Source organism: Neltuma alba, unplaced genomic scaffold (assembly GCF_004799145.2).
Source record: "Neltuma alba isolate B1F8T4 unplaced genomic scaffold, ASM479914v2 tig00011507_pilon, whole genome shotgun sequence".
NCBI lineage: Eukaryota > Viridiplantae > Streptophyta > Magnoliopsida > Fabales > Fabaceae > Neltuma > Neltuma alba.
This window is the reverse complement of record NW_021636175.1, coordinates 177072-194568: the sequence shown is the minus strand read 5'-3', so window position 1 is coordinate 194568 and position 17497 is coordinate 177072. Positions and strand designations below refer to the sequence as shown.

At 30.5% G+C, this 17497-nt stretch overlaps 1 protein-coding gene across 1 annotated transcript; it reads left to right on the top strand.

Annotated features, from left to right (window-relative positions):
- The first annotated feature begins 14737 nt into the window (after positions 1-14737).
- On the top strand, positions 14738-17227 carry LOC114714478 (probable WRKY transcription factor 13). Its single transcript, XM_028899220.1, has 3 exons — positions 14738-15279; positions 15468-15695; positions 16778-17227. The coding sequence occupies exons 1-3, from the start codon at positions 14906-14908 to the stop codon at positions 16950-16952; spliced, it is 777 nt and encodes a 258-aa protein (XP_028755053.1). The 5' UTR covers positions 14738-14905; the 3' UTR covers positions 16953-17227.
- The last annotated feature ends 270 nt before the right edge of the window (positions 17228-17497 follow it).

The window sequence follows — 17497 nt, the reverse complement described above, 5'->3', positions numbered from 1 at the left end:
GAGAAGAGTAGCAGAAGAAGCACAAGTCCTTATAGATGAACCAATTAAACTCTTTTGGACAACAAGGCAGCTCTAACCATGGCGCTTAACCCAGTACAACATAGCAGAACCAAACATGTCGAAGTTGATCGACACTTTATAAGGGAAAAAGTAGAAGATGGGATGGTATGCTTGTCCTATGTGGCGTCAAGGCAACAACTTGCAGACATGCTTTACCAAAGGGCTTCCTGAAGATCTGTTTGAAAATTTCATAAGCAAGTTGGACATGATTAGCATCTATGATCCAACTTGAGGGGGAGTGTGGTTAATAGAGAGATATTCCTAGATCACCGAGATATTAGGCGGATTAGGAGGGATCGGTTTTAATTTAAATTATTCCAAATATCTCTCCTAATATATCTTGTAATCCTATCCTTGTAATCTTTCGGTTTGACCTTCGTTGTATATATATTTGTACAGTGCGTAACTGAATAATAGATACGAATTATTCAAAGTTTACCGTTTCTTCAAATACCCATTTTTCATCTTCTACTTAATTATGGTTGAGGGAATATCCATAGGGATAATTTAGAGAAAATTGATAAGTATGAGAAATTGGTCTTATATTTAGAACCAAACCAATTCAACAATTGAGTCTTATATTAAGGACCAGAGGAGTATTACGTAAAAATGTCTTAGGGATTTATTATTCACATTTGTTAAAATTAATTAATTTATTTAATTTATCCAAATTGATTAAGTTGCTCCTGCATTGTATGGAACGGAAGGAGTGATATAAAAACTTTAATAAATGGTACTATTAGCATTAGTAATGAATAGTGCATGCCATTTTTCTTAGGGAAATTATATTTGTGAGTGGATCTGTCAAAACACCTTTAGCAAAACAAAATCCAAAAATCAAATGAATGGGTCCTCTTTTCTTAATTTCATTAGATCCCTTTACGAAACACGTTAACACTATAAATTTGATGATTCTTAGTCTTATATAGTTTTGGTCAAATTTTGAATTTGATCCTTATAGTTTTATTTCTTTTTATTGAATCCTTATAATTAATTATGTTAAACTTAAAAATCCTTCCGTTAATAATAATTGCAAACACACGTTAATGCACAATAACAGAGGGTGATCTGTCAGTTATCCCCACCCCCAAGTTCATGGCTCTCTCTATCATCTGTCCCTCTCATCTTCCGAAGCTAATCACCATGAGTTCAACGAGCTCTCTCGTCGTAGCTTCCCATGGCGTTTTTTTCTTTTTGGGCGGTGGCACCTGGTTCTACTGTTTTCCAACTGGAGACTATGACCACCTTTTTCAGTTTCAATGTCACTCTATATTGTTCTTCTCGACAAAGCCTCACGGGTGTAATTCTGAGTTTTGGCGAGGCTATTCTGTTGTACCAGCCTCCCATTCAATGTAGCCATAACGCACTTGAAAGCTACCTAATCTAGCATGCTGCGTTTTTGGGAGTTTCATGTCTATCATATTTTCACAGACAAGTTTACGATATTATTTACTTACTTTCCGGTCCTTAATATAAGATCTTATTTGATTTTTATTTTAGTCATAAATATAAGACTTTAAATCCACTTTGTCTCTCATATTTATGTATTTTTTTTAAGGTGGTCCTTCTAACAAATAGTTCTAATCAATACACTTGATTAGTAAGGATATTTTAGGAAAGACACTATTAATTTATTACAAATAACTAACTTAACTTTTTTTTGATCTCCTCAAATTAGTCGATTAGCTTTTATAATTAGAAGCAGAGGTAGTATATTAATTAGTTTTCCTCTGAGATTGAATTCATCAAATCTTGCTTATCTAAAGTAAAAGACAATGTCTTAGTCACCATTTAAAATTCGAGAAATCCCAAACGTGAAACCGGTACTAATGAAAGTGGCCATAGTAATTCACCGAAAAATTCAATCCTCACTTGGCATTGTCTTGAAACCATAACAGCATAGAAGAGGGATTAGTTGAAGAGGGAGTCCTTCTTCACTCCTTCTCAGTGTCATTGAACTGATGGTGGTTAGTTTTGAAAGACGAGAGAGGACAGATATAAAGAGAGCCATAAACTTGGAGGGGGGAGAGCACTGCTAGTGCTAGAGCACCTCCATTAGCATGCGTTAACGGTGTTCGCAATGTTCATTAACGGAAAGACCCGCGAATATAACATTACTATGAGGACTCAATAAAAGAAATAAAACTATAAAGACCTAAGTCAAAATATGACTAAACTATAAGGACTCACAAATATTTTTCTCTTTTTCTTACGTCGCATGATATATGGGACCCACATCAGCAGAACATCGTTAGAGAATTACTCAAAACGGTCGTATTTTAGGGTACAGATGCCATGCAAGTTGGCGGAGAGAATGCCGCGAGTGTTGATTAGTTGAATGCTGTGGAGACTTTGTTGCGTTGGAAAATATTTCACTTCTTCTCATGCTTAATAAAAAACTTAGTTAATTAATTTAAAAAAATTTAAAAATACGTTAAATTAGTTATTTATAATAAATAGATTATATATTTCTTAAAATATATTTATTAATCATATATGTTTGAATTATCTATAAATAACAACTCCTTAATATAAACAACTATTATAGGAATTACTTGAAGGCAAAATAGATAGGATCAAATTAAATATTAAACTAACTTTTATATAAAAATCTCGACATGATATAAAAAATCTCCTACCATACACGCGTGTGTTAGCAGACCATTACGTCTTAGATAAGATCGAAGAAGTTAGCGTTAAAATCTTGCAATTGCATTGCATAGCAATGCATTTTAGTTTTGAAGCAATATTATAATATAAAATGAGTTCAGCCAAAATTGGGCCTGTTTGGATAGAAGTGAAAATCCCCAATAAGCACGTTTCACATAAGTTGAGATAAAATTCCTTTCACATACTTGTTCGTATGCCGTAAATCACGATTAAAAAATTACTTATAAATTATTCTAAACACGCTCATTATTTAGATTGAAAGAGACTCGAGGTCTTTCTAGCAAAGAATCAATTTTTTTTCTAATAAATGGAGAGAGAAAAAATTGTAAGATAGCTTCTTATTGAATGAGAGTCTGATAAGACTTGAATTTAAATTATTCGAAAATATTAAACACCGGATGATTCGTCTATCGCATCATGAAGAAAAATTACCAGGGGTGACATGTTTCCAATCCTAAAAGACTAAAGACCCCACTTTGTCGTTCTTTTAAATTCCGCAAAGCAAACATGTGAATATGATTGTTCTTTGAAATTGGGCCCAGGCTTTTCTGCATTGGGCCCATGGGCTTTAGGCCCATTCTGACTCTACATTGGATGGCCTTTACATTACTTTGCGGGTTCCAGCCATCAGCCTCGTTCCACGATCCTCGTTTGGGTCTCTCCGCCTCTCCCTATTCATCTGCTTTAAATTTAGAGATCAGGGTTTGATGTCCAGTTTTAAGTTTAAATCTCTTAATATAAGTCCGTCAAAAAAAAAATCTCTTAATATAAAAAATAAAGATAAAGATTCCAGAAAGAAATTTTTAATTTTAATAATTTAGAAAAAAAAATTGTTGAAAAGTCCCCCTTTAGAAAGTATTTTTCTTCAATAAAAAAGAGTTAAATATGTTGATTTTTCTTCAACTATTTGCAATATATCTTTAGTTATGTATAAATGTTGACCACTTTTGCACATAGTTAAATATAGATAGGACGTAACTGAAAAATGATTGCACCCCTGATAAACATAAGTTTTATTTATTTTTTAAACAAATTTCAAATACCTTTGGCCAATGAATATTTCAATGGGGATTTTCAGCAATTTTTTCAAAATTTTATTAAAAAACAATTCCAAATATTCATGTGAAAAACTACGAAGCAAAAGATAGATCTGCCACACTGCACAACAAAATTAACGAGTGCAATTTCTTACAAAGTACAAAAAAAGTATATACGCATATTACTTAGTATTATTTGTTACTATGATTTCACATTTATTTTTAATAAAACATCATCATTAATTTATGAGAAAATTGATAAAAAAATTCCTGTTTGAAAATTTAATTGACTAAAAAGACCTGAATTTGAGCATGTACAAGTATGATCCGTGAGTGTAACATATCTTCTGTTGTGTGCAAGTGACTTCTGTATTGATAATTGTTGCATATGTTGCACACAATGAAAGATATGTTGCACTAACAGATCATAGTTACACTTACTCACAATTCAAGTCTTTTTAACCAATTAAATTTTCAACTAGAGATTTTTTACCAATTTTTTCTTAATTTATACTACTTCCGATTCTAATTACAAGACCTTGTTTGTAGTCTATAAATAAAATCTTATAATTAAAATCGGAAGTAATATTTAATTCATTTAAAGGATGGGGAAGTCAAATGTTTGAATGTTAGGTCGAGCCTGTTGGCCTTGACTTACTAGTATATCTAGAACTTTTCAAGTAACTTGGGTTTGAAGCGATAACTATGTAATTGGGATAAAGCCATAATGGGTATGTGACCGTTTAACGAACGTTGCATTTATGCCTGCAACTACTTTCACCAAACCAATTTAATTAATTAAGCTTTTACATCAAATTGCAGATATTCAATTATATATATTTTTTCATTTACGGCCTTTGAAAAATAAACCAAGCACCAAAATATATATATAATCTTACGTAGAAAATAGGAATAACAATGAATTATTGAAGGGCTACAATAATAATTAATGGACTTTTTTAATTTATTAAAAGGAAAGCGATAATAATGATCGCACTATACAGTTGTTAAACCAGAAACATCTGATAAAGGAATTCATCATTTGACATGTATATAACAAAAACCAGAATTGAAAGTGAAAGCGAACTAGAAAAAAAGCACTCCTTTATTTTCTGGTACTCAAAAAGCACTCTTTTAAATAAGTGATGATCATGATTATACATTCAAACAGCCGGGTCCAAAATTTTCAACAAAAGGAAAAATAAGAATATATAGCAATTTTCACCATAAAAAATATTAATAATCTTATCATAAATCCTCTGTATCAATCTTTTCTTGTAATACATTGATTAGCCTATAATTTGTGAAGGCTGTCGGATGAAGAAAAAGTCAAACTAATGGACGGAGTTATGAAATAAAAACACTATATGGTGAGTGTTGACTCCCTCTATCACCAAATTTGAAGTGGAAAGAAAAAGTGTTGAAGAATATTGATTACCATGAATTATTATAAAACATTATTTTTACTTTCTTAATATAAGAGTTAGTTTGATATTTAATTTGGTTTAAAATATAAAATATTGATTCACTTTATCTCTCATATTTATCTATTTTTTAAGGCTGTACTTGTAGTCTTTGCACATATTAAATACTACCCTCAGTTCTAATTATAAGACCTCATTTGTTGTTTACAAATAATGTCTTATAATTAGGACCATCAAATGGTAATTCTACCTAATATATATAATTAATTAGTAATAATATTTTAGAAAAAATAATACTTATTTCTTACAAATAACTAATTTAATAATTTTTTTTAATTTACTTAAATTAATTCACTCGTTTTTACATTAAAGGGTTTTGTTAATAAACAGACAGATTGAAACGTCAAGAAAAGCTGAATAGTTGTGTAAGCAATGGTTAACGACGCACACCATGCCTCGCTGGCTTACTGTGTGTAACCCCACACATCATCATTCCCTCTTCTGTTCTCTCTCCCTCGCTCTCACTCCCCCACACACGCTAGTGGAACACGTTGTGTCTGCAGTGTACTGCAGTTCCATGTTCTTCTAATTCTATCTGAACAGCAGGACAGAAAGACGGTTTTTTAAACCATACTTATAAGTTACTTTATTATTTTTTTAATATAAATATATTAATTTGTCTTTTATTTATTATATTGTAAATAATTATTTTTAAAAAATATATATATTAAATAATAGTAAAACTAAAAGGTTGTTATATTTTAAAAAAAAGTTAATGCAATTTAAGGTTTTCATTAGTTTTATGTGAAATATATTAAAAGTGCCATATAAATAAGATCAGATGAGTATATAATCTTTTAATCTTATTTATAAGCTAGTGACAGAAGATTTTTCTTAACTCTATTTATAAATCACTTTATTAAATTTTTAACATGAATATATTATTTTATCTTTCATTTATTATAGTGTAGATATTTTTAAACTGTGTATATATTAAATGAAGGTAAAGTTAAAAATTGTTATATAAATAAGGGAAAAGTTAAAAATTTATTATATTTTAATAAACAGTTAATGTATTTTAAGATTTTTTTGTTAACTCTATTTAAAACATATTGAAAGTATCTTATAAATAAGATTAAAAGAGTATATATTTATGTACATTTTATGCCACTATGGTCTTAAATGTGAATCACTTGTAACTCATCCTCGCATGTTAATAAATGCATTAAATTGACAAGGGAGAAAGTTTTGGTCCTAAATATAAGTCATCTGTAGTATATTTAAAATGTTTGTTTTTTAACTGTACCTTTATTTAATTCTCAATGGAAAGAGAGGAAGAAGGAAGAAATATAAGAATAATTTATAAATATAAAAGAAAAATAAATTTTTTATCAATTTAATATTTTTTTAATATGTAATAATAAGTGATTTTTGTTAAAAACTAGAGCAACACATCAGTTACCACGCACGTCCAAGTATTTTTGTCGAGGGCCTTCAGCCCTTCACATTTAATATTGTATTATTTTTGTCCTTAATATCAGAAATTGTTTGATTTTTATTTTAGTTTTAAATATAAAGTCTTAATCCACTTTATCTTTTATATTTATTTATTTTTTTCAAAGTAGTCTGTGTGACAATGATAGTTTTAACCAATGTACTTGATTAACAAGGATATTTTAAAAAAGACAATAGTTATTTATTATAAATAACTAACTTAACTAATCAGTCAAATTAATCAACTAACTCTTATATTAAGAATCAAAGGTAGTATGTAAAAGATGTTTTGTTTTTGCCTCTTCAACTCCTCTTAAACTCTCTTCTGCGTGCTGATTTATTTGGAAAAATTACCGTAAAGAGTCAAGAAAAGATTTTAAAATTACCCAAAAATCTTATAACAATTAAGAAGTGTGCAATGATAGGCTCTGACACAGAAATAGTCAACAGATTTGTGCTGCTCATTTATTATTGAAGCTTTTTGATAATTAAATACCTTTCTTGAAACATCTCATAATAATTCTTAATATAAAAGATATTTATTAACTAATTTAAGTAAATTAAAAATTAAATAAATTAGTTTATCATAATAAATATAACATAATTTTTTCAAAATAGTAATATTGAACATTAAATTACAAATCAGTTTATAAGTTAGGTTTGACAGGAAAAAGTGTATAATTTAGCTAGATAAATTAATTTTTAAAAAAATTAATAAATATAAAAGATAAAATAAATTAAAGTTTTATATCCAAGACTAAATCTAACCCTCCATTTGAAAACAGAGAAGTACATCTTTTAGCCCCATGAGCTTAGAATCCTAAGAGACATTTCACTAAGTTCATAATCCTACCTTAATCCATACAAACTATACCTTCTCTTTAGCCTAATATGATGATATAGTTTCCTTAATTACTTTTCTCTTGTTAGCTTATCTATATAGTTGACTTCCCAACCATTTCTTTCTTGGTTTTAATAATCTAATTAATTAGTACTGTCTATTCCTCATACGTACGTACATACATATATGTAATAAAAACATCATCATTCTATTCATGTGCGCGTGAAAAATCATCATTTAATTATTCCATATTTCAAGCTCGGAAGTCATGGAGTTCATTAAGGTGGTACGACCATTAAGCATTGAACATAATGAAGAGGGTGTTTGCATATAAACGGAAAAGAAGTTGGAATTTGAATTTGAAATTGAAAATGAGAGTGGGAATAGGAATGGGATGGGGACGTGTTCTGAATTATATTTTATCAATTGGTATAGATTCAGAGCATGTGGGGGGGCTGGGATGGGGACAAGAATTCACAGATTGAGGTGCGTGGGGGCAATCATTTCGTTGCTGCCATTTTACATTATTTCATATATATATATATATATAATACTCTTCTGGTTCTTAATATATGACCCGATCGTTGAGTTGATTTTGATCCTAAATACAAGACCCATTTCTCATATTTATCAATTTTTTCTAAATTACCCTTATGGATACTCCCTCAACCATAATCAAGTAGACAAGGGAGAGAAGATATTAAGAAAGATGATTATGGTGTTTTAGGAAAAACATATCACATTTCTTATAATTAATTAACTTACATAACTTCTTGAATCAAATCAAATTAGTTAAATGGGTCTTATATTAAGAATCAGATGAGCATATGCGTTTTTGTATTTTTGACGTGTAATTCCATATATCAATTAATTCTAGTGATGCTGAATATATAACATGACTTTTAAAACAAATATATAAGCTACTTACCCTTGATTGCCTGTGCATTATATTATTTCCTGTCCTTGATATAAATTTCATCTTGTAATTAATTATATTATAAAGTAAACTTTATATTCAGGATTGGAAGTAATACTAATTTCGGCCAATATTTTTATGTCATATTATTATAACATGAAGTAAATATAAATCACATATTTCTTATTGCAAAACTAAACCTGTTTTCACACATATTACATATAGTAAAAGATGTGTCATTTTGTCCATATGAAAAAGCATTTTTTATGGATATTTTATCAACATATAGTGATGACATACTAACACTAAAACTTGCCAAAACTGTATAGGGTTAAGGTGTATCCAACACTTCAAAATATTTTCTCAGATGTATCCAACACTCTAAAGTATTTTCCTGTGCATCCAGTACCTCGAAGTGTTTTTTAGGGGCACCCGGCACCTTGAAGTTTTTTTTTTTTTTGCCTTAGTACTGGATGTACCAAAATATATTTTTTGGTGCTGAACGCACCTAAAAAAATACTTTGAGATGCTGAATGTACTAAAAAATACTTTATGGTGTCAGATACACTTAAAAAAATATTTCAGGATGCTAGAGGCATTACAAAATATTTTAAGATGCTGGATGCACCTGAGAAAATATTTCGGGGTGCTAAATGCACTTTAACCCAACTCTATATGTAGATCCTATGTAGTATGTATCAATGTTAAATAGTACGTACTAGTATGATTTATGAATAGTTCAATTTTTTTAATAAATTTTACATATATAAATACATTGATGATTCAAATTGATTCGAAGCACTGCTTCTAAATATTTTTGAAATATGCCAATAACCCTTAAGTCCAGTGGCACCAACTTCTTCTTTAGGAGCGAGGTCACAAGTTCAAACTATTTGTGTGAGTGTTAATATACTTATAAAAAAATAGCTTTGAACATTTTAAAATTTTGATATTTTGAAAATAAGTGTAATATATTTTGCTTTTAACATTATGCATGCTGACTTTTTATCAATCTCTTAAATTGTGTGTGTGTGTGTGTTGACATATGCAAGACAAATGAAATCTTACTATGTAAATTACATTATGTTGTGAAATATACAGAAAGATCAGTAATTTTCCTGAAAAGGTCCAACGTAAAAGTTGATGAGTTTGTTTTTAGTTCAGTTTTGAAACATCAATTATTCAAAATTGAGAAAGTTACTCATGGTTTAATTTGTACAACAAAATATGTGCCTTTTATTTTCTCGTGATAAAAAGTGAAACAAAATATGCTTTATTGTTCATGGAAGGACCAAGCTCCCAACAGTAAAAGCAATTTTCTCGTAAGACAAAAGTTAATTAAAGTCAATTAGGTACGAGAGAAAATGTCTCAACTGTGGCTTTAAGCTTTGTTTCGACAGCTAATTAAGGAAAAGTAATATAATTATTTTTTTTCTGCCAACGGAAAAGTAATATAATTAAAGAGAATAAAATTGTGCGAAATTATTGTCCCTCTCTCTGTTTTTTTTTTTGCCTGACAAATTATTGTCTCTTTTGCTGATATAAATGAAACACACACACCCACACACATTTGCATAATTTGTACACAACATTGTCCTATCTCCGGTCCTAAATATAAAGCTAATTGACTAATTTGAGTAGATTAAGAAAACAAATTAAGTTAGTTATTTGTAATAAATAGGTATTATCTTTTCTAAAATATACTTGTTAATCAAGTTTATTGGTTAGAACTATCATTATTAGAAGGACTATCTTGAAAAAAATGAATAAATATGAGAAACAAAGTGGATTAGAGTCTTATATTTAGAAAAAAAAAATAAAAGTCAAACGAGGTCTTATATCAAGAACTGAAGATAGTATTTTTTTCTGTCTGTGAAAATCATGATTACTCAGTATATATAATATTGGTTCTTTGATTAAGAAGTTGAAAGTGGAATAATGATGGGTTTATGTATTTCAAATACAATAATGTAGGAACGATTAAAATGATTGGTTGGTGTATTACTAGTAATCTCATGATTAGTATAATTTGGGCTCAAAAGAGAAAGCAACTTTGGCAAATTCATAATAAATAAAATAAATAAATTTTTAAACAAAAAGCAAAAAGAAAAAAGTGAGAGTGATAAACAGGAAATAATCTGAAGGGGAATAATGAGAGGGCATAAGCAGAGACAAAATGAAATGATGTCGCTTGCCACCGCACATTGCCTTTCTCACTTTTACTTCAGCCATAAAAAAATTATTATAAAGAAAAGAATAATAAATTTATAAAATATAAAGTATGGATTTAATTATTTGGAATTTAAATAATTAGTAAAACCAAGGGTTTTTGCTGTACATATTGGTGCCACGTTATTTCCCTTCATTACATTATACGTACTCATATGACATCATCATCACGTTTGCCTAACGCCAGCAAATTCCATTTCTCATGAAATTTCACCATTATAATTGTTTGAGACGACCTGCTTAATTTTCTTCGCAATTAGAGAAATATTCTTAAACAAAATTTCGTTTTTTTCCCTGATGATAGCCTAACTTCCAACCGAATCCTTTTTTTTAATCTCTGAAAATCATATTCATGAATGTATATTAAGCATTTTAAAAATATAATCATATTTTTTAAAAAAATATAGATATTATTAGAAAATCTGATAATTATTTCTTGTTAAAAAACATAATAATAAATTCATATATAATTATTACATTTGGTCCTTGAATTAGTAACTTATCTTTTTCAGAATCCCAATCCAAACATATAAAAGTAATTAAATCATTATAATTTTCCTTTTCCTTTCCCTCAACTATATATGCCTCATAAGCCATGATTTCTTTCATGCGATGTCTCCCTGTATATTCTTTGCAGAAATTCTAGCAATTTTTAAAATAGTTTTGGTAAATAAATATATGTCTATATATATAAACCTTGGATTCCTAGCTATATATGTACACTACATCGGAGGTAGGGCAAGCTTTTCAAATAATTCTTTAATAGCACTATGCTTCATAAATAAATTTGCGGTCATCATACATTTATATATATATACACACACATATGGCTCTTTTAATTGATATCTCACTAAAATGTACTTTTGATATTATCATTATCAATATATATTCGGGGTGTGTGTGTGTGTGAAAAACTTGTGTATTTAGTAATATGCACTTCACTGTGTTGTGTTTGCTGGTCAATAGAAACAAAAGGAAAATTAAAGCCTTAATTACATCTTAATCACTTGTTATGACCTTGTCGTTTGATATAATTATAACTAATGCTATTAACTATGCAACTTCTTATCAATAGGCTGGGAGAGGAAAACATAATTGCACTCAATCATATGTATGTTGGCAATTAAAAAAAAAAAAAAGAACTCAAGGATGTGTGTGTGTATATATATCTATATATAAATTTAATATTTCTTGAAGTAATTATTCTCCTTTTTGGTTGGCAAAAAATTATACTACTTTTTGACCTGAAATGAATTAATACCACCCGGCAGTAAGATTTTATTTGATAATTTATTTTTTTAAAAAAGGGAGAAATTGCAGTTCAGATATAAATACAAATTTTGATATTTTTCAGTATTGCAGTTCAAATATAATATTACACTCTTTGCAATATTATATCACACTGACGTTTGAGTGAGGATATTATAGTTTTTCACGGATTTCATGAATAAATCAAAACATTAACTTACAATTTCATTACAGTAACTCTTACTGAGTAGCAACTTTTGATTTCATTCATTAATTTCTGCAAATGAACCAAGTTCATCATTTTATGTGGTCTCTGATCCTCAGTTTAACAAACAAAGAAGGGCGATGATAAATCAAAGTACAAAGCAACACATTGTAATTATTGAGAATTATGGTAAATCTCAGAGATAGAAACAAAGGGGTTTGAATGGGGCAAGGTTGGTCCACAAAATATTTAATTTGGACTCATAACAAATGAGATAAAGTTATAAGACATGATTGTCATCAGAATTAAGTTAACAGTAACCGATGATATATAAGGATATATACATATAAATAAATATATTACAAGGTCGTTTTGGAATTTGAGAGAAAAGGTGGGTGAAAGTGGGGTTAGATCGATGCAGAGATTTAAAAGAAAGTTAAAAAGAGAAAAAGAGAGTTTGAGAAAAGGCGATTAGCTTTTGTGATGCAACAAAGTCAATTGGGCCTCTTTCACATCATCATAATCATATCTTCACCGCCGATGCACAGATATTGTGTGATGGATATGCCCCCAAGATTCTTTCATGATCACTCATATTTTCAAAAAAAATAAAAAATAAACCAACAAGAATTGGTTAAGTTGGTAAATGAGTCAGTCTATAACTCACAAAGTTGTGAATTCGAATCTTGCTGCCGACATGAAAACTTATTGATAAGCCATCTGTGAGTATTTCTGTAAGCATTTTTAAATCTAAAGACATGTCTTTGCTCTGATAAGTCTTGGAACCCAACTCACCTAAACTTTTCACTCCAAAAAAAAAAGAAAATTAAAAATCTCCACTATTAATATTGATTTACTAGGATATGAGACAACTATTCTCAATCAAGTGTGTAATAAATACAATCATCTTTTAAGTTCATGTCTTTAAGAACTGAGTTGTCCATGGAAAAAAGGTTATTAACCTATTATTATGGGGAGAGCTTTGGATCCCATGTATTTTAATGCGGTTTAATTCAAATTAGTCAGCTCTAATAACTATAGACATTTTATATGAAGCGACTAATGTGTTTGCTGCACTATAATATCTTCATGAGTAGTAGTATTTAAAAAATATTAAAAATAAATAGGGAAGAGATCCCCTGTTAGACTAGGGTTAAAGAGTTAAAACAGTACACACATTATATATTCTCATTGTAGTTTATAATTATTAATATATATAAATATTAAAACTCTGATGACCGCGTTAAGGAACCAAATGGAAACAAGAAAACGTGTTACAAATTATAACCATCAATGACATATTATAATGAGAAGATGCTGATAGTGATATTGATAGATTTTATTCTTCATTTATATATATATATATATATATATATAACTTATGACAATGTAATCATGGAGATATTTGTTTTTTCAAGCTGAGGAGAGTTCGATCCTTGGATTTTTTTTTTGTTGAAGGAAAATGATATAAAATTAAAGAACTCAAAATCTCCATTAATTTCTTAAAATTCGGGCTCTTCAAATTAAAGTCCTAACTAAATCTTTTTCATATCATGGTGTCCAGCGAGAGAGATCAGCTCTTTATATTAAACGACTCAAAAGAGAAAAAGAAACCCTAGAAAGTGATCAATATATGTACAAATTTGTGTGTGTGTGTGTGTGTGCATATTGATCTCACCCCCCGCTCTCTCTCTCTCTCTCTCTCTCTCTCTCTCGTGCTTTTTAAAGAAGATCTTGTGGTGAACAAGGTGAGTGAATTGAATCATGGCTCTCACTAATTATATTTGATACACTACTTTGCAATATCAATGTATGTGTGTGTATCCGTTTCTATTATTGAGCACTCAACAGGTTTCGCTTTTGCCCCTTTCAACAATCATTTGTAGAGTAACCACGACCCTATTGCTGCATGGAAATTTCATATAACTTTAAGGGCAAATCCGTAATACCAATCTCTCTCTCTCTCTCTCTCTCTCTATTTGTCGTGTATTGTTGACCTATACGCTACAGTAAAATTCCACTAACTATGAAGGACATGGAATTTTCAAGCTTTTTGCAGTCACTCCCCATATGTCCAAACCGCCAGCTCTGGTTGAAAACTTCAAAAGTCATAAGAAGGGGAGAAAAAAAAATTCTCTCATTAAATAAACAATATATATATATAGTGAGAAATAAACACACAAAAAAGAGATATATAAAAGATAAAAGGGTTAATACAAACTTTGGTCTTTTAATTTTATTCTTATTTTAGTTTTAATCCCTTAAATTTTAAACTATAAATTTTGGTCCTTCAAGTTTCTTTTCTTTTAAAATATTAGTTTTTATAATCTAATAAAAAAACTTGGACTATTTTGCCCCTTAAAAAACCAAAACCTATTGTTTGAAACTTGAGAGACTTTGACAAATTTGAGGGAACAAAAATTATATTAACGCAAGATAAAATTGTACATACATATGAGACTACTTTTTTGAAGTAATTAACTAGAATGAGTTCGACCACTCGTCTCGCTTCCCACCCCTCACCCACCCCTTCACATGCTTATTATATATAACAAGACAAGCGAATTGAGAGCTCCATTCTCTTAAAAAGACGAAGCAAAAGAAAAGGTAAAGTGGTTTCACGACGTTATATATCGATCAGTTGGTCGTCCAAGTTTTGAAGCAAGATATATATATATATAATTCAGCGTTTGAGCCTACGCTTGCCCTAGAAGATCATCGTCTTCTTGAAGCTGGTGAAATTAGAGATCAGGTTGTGAGATCAGAGACGGGATCGATTCAATGTCAACGGCGTCGTCTCATCAGGCTATTATGAACCAGCAGAGCTTGTTTTATCAGGAGGAGCAGCAGCAGCAGGATCAGATGGGGATGCTTTCTACTTTCCCTGTAAATCTGGGTTTGATCAATTTTCCTTCTATGGCTCCTTATTATTGCCATAATAATCAATTACCAGCTTTGAAATCCTTCAGTGACATATCTGCTTCTTCTTCTTCATCACTCGCACTATCTGAAGCAGTTTCTTCTACTAATAATAATACTACTCCAACTCCAAATCTCACACCTGAAACCCATATCTCCTTCTCACCTCATAAGCCAATCAGAGAAGACATCACTCAACTCCTTTCCCTCCATAGATCCGGTCTAATTAATCCATGGTAAGATCTCTTGTCTCTCTCTTTCTCTCTCTTAAACAGAATCATGTGTTGTACCTATAACCCTAGATATCTTTTCTTTTTCAGTAATTTGTCCGTAAAACCTTGAAATAATCTATAATCAAGTCTTGTTAAATCTACATATATATAGCTAAAGAGAGGATTGATTTGTGAGTGCATGTGATGTATAGGGCATGGGGAGAAGAGAGTGACTTTAAGAGAAGCGAAGGAGAAGTTCATCATCATCATCATCAACTTGGGGTTTCTGCCATGAAGATGAAGAGATCAATGAAGGGAAGAAGGAAGGTGAGAGAACCCAGGTTTTGCTTCAAGACACTGAGCGATGTGGACGTGTTAGACGATGGTTATAAGTGGAGGAAGTACGGCCAAAAAGTCGTCAAGAATACTCATCATCCCAGGTGTGTGTGTATATATATATAGTCATTTCCATTTCTCCTTAATTGCACTTGAAATTATCCTCTTACTTTTTGTCTGATTAATTATAGGTATATATTGCGCATCAACAAGAATATAATGGTTAAAGGCATGTGTTTGTGTATATGTACTTGATTATATATATAGCTCTCGGTTGTATCCCAATGCTTTCAAATTCTGCATGTTTTTCTCCCTCCCATCCCATATATCTTTCATTAGGTTCATTCATCATGATTGTGTTTTGCTTTTTCCAGTGCTTCTGCAAAATTTTAATTTATTGAGGAATATGGGGACGACGATTACCCTCACCGAACAAGTACTTGATATAGATCATGTCAAAGCAGCTAGCTAGCTAGAATCCCATATAATAAAATGACATAAAGGGTTTCAGACACAAAATTACAAAAAGTTGAAAGGCTTTTTGTTGGTTTTAGACCGGCCTGAAGGGATAAAAGCCTGACAATATAATAAGAGTACATTTGAAATAATTTATAAATAACTTTTAAATTACGATTTATAAAATACAAGATAAATATGTAAGAAGAGCTTTATCTCGACTTACGTAAAACGTGTTTATAAATGATTTTAAACGCTAATCCAAACCGAGCCTAAGACAATGTGGTCTAACCTAATTAATTAATTACTAGCCCCACTTATACCTGTTACAGTATAAGCAATTTGATGAAGAATGAATAGCAAGAAGCAACTAGAAGGCCATAAAATCTAGTAATTCCCACCCGAGAGCAGACAGATTTACACCAGAAAAAATGCACTTTATAGAACTTCGTGCCCTTGAAAATGATTACGAACATGCCATATTATTCAGTCTTTCCATTTTTTCCCCTATTCAATCTCATGATGTGCTTGAAAATAATTAAACGTTGAAGATTATCTCAGAGACCAATGCACCACCGGCAGCTAGATAATAAAAAACATGACTTAGAATATGTTTGCCAAGTTTTCTGTGTACATATAGATTCTGTAGCAAAGGACTGGGATGCGTGTGTGTTTGTGTGTTGGGTAATTAAGGAATATTGATCGATGTTGTTGAGAACATGTGTGGCAGGAGCTATTATCGGTGCACACAGGATAACTGTAGGGTGAAGAAGAGGGTGGAGAGGCTAGCAGAGGATCCAAGGATGGTGATAACAACGTACGAAGGGAGGCATGCTCATTCTCCTTCCAACGATCTCGAAGAATCTCAGACCTCTTCTTCTCAGCTTACCAGTTTTTTGTGGTAGCTATATCTATATACACCTTATAGCCACCTGCCCAAGCTAGCTTTGTACACAAACAAATACATATAATGGTTATTGTTCTTCATTATGTACACCAAGATGATGATCGTATGGCTAGGGGGGTGTGCTTTGTGGAGATGAAGATGGAGAGAGATAGAGAAGAGACCATTAATGAGATTTATGTGTATGAGAAGTTTGAATTCTGAACGCTTATCTTTTGTCAAATTCTATCTTCTTTTATATATATATATATATATATATATATTCTCATTCCTTTATTTCTCATCACTTTCGAAGACACCTTGTATGTATATATGACTTCTTCTTTTTTTTTGGCCAGAGAGCCTTGTATATATGATTTTGCAGTGTGTGTGTGTATATATGCACTTATGTGTTAAAGCTTATACGTCTCGTATATCTGGAGAGAATGTGATACCAACCACACAAAAAAAAAAAAAAGTATTTGTGTGTGACACGCACACATCTCACAATTAACTTCACTTAGCATGTACTTTTAATATTGCTATATCCAGGTACATTATATATAG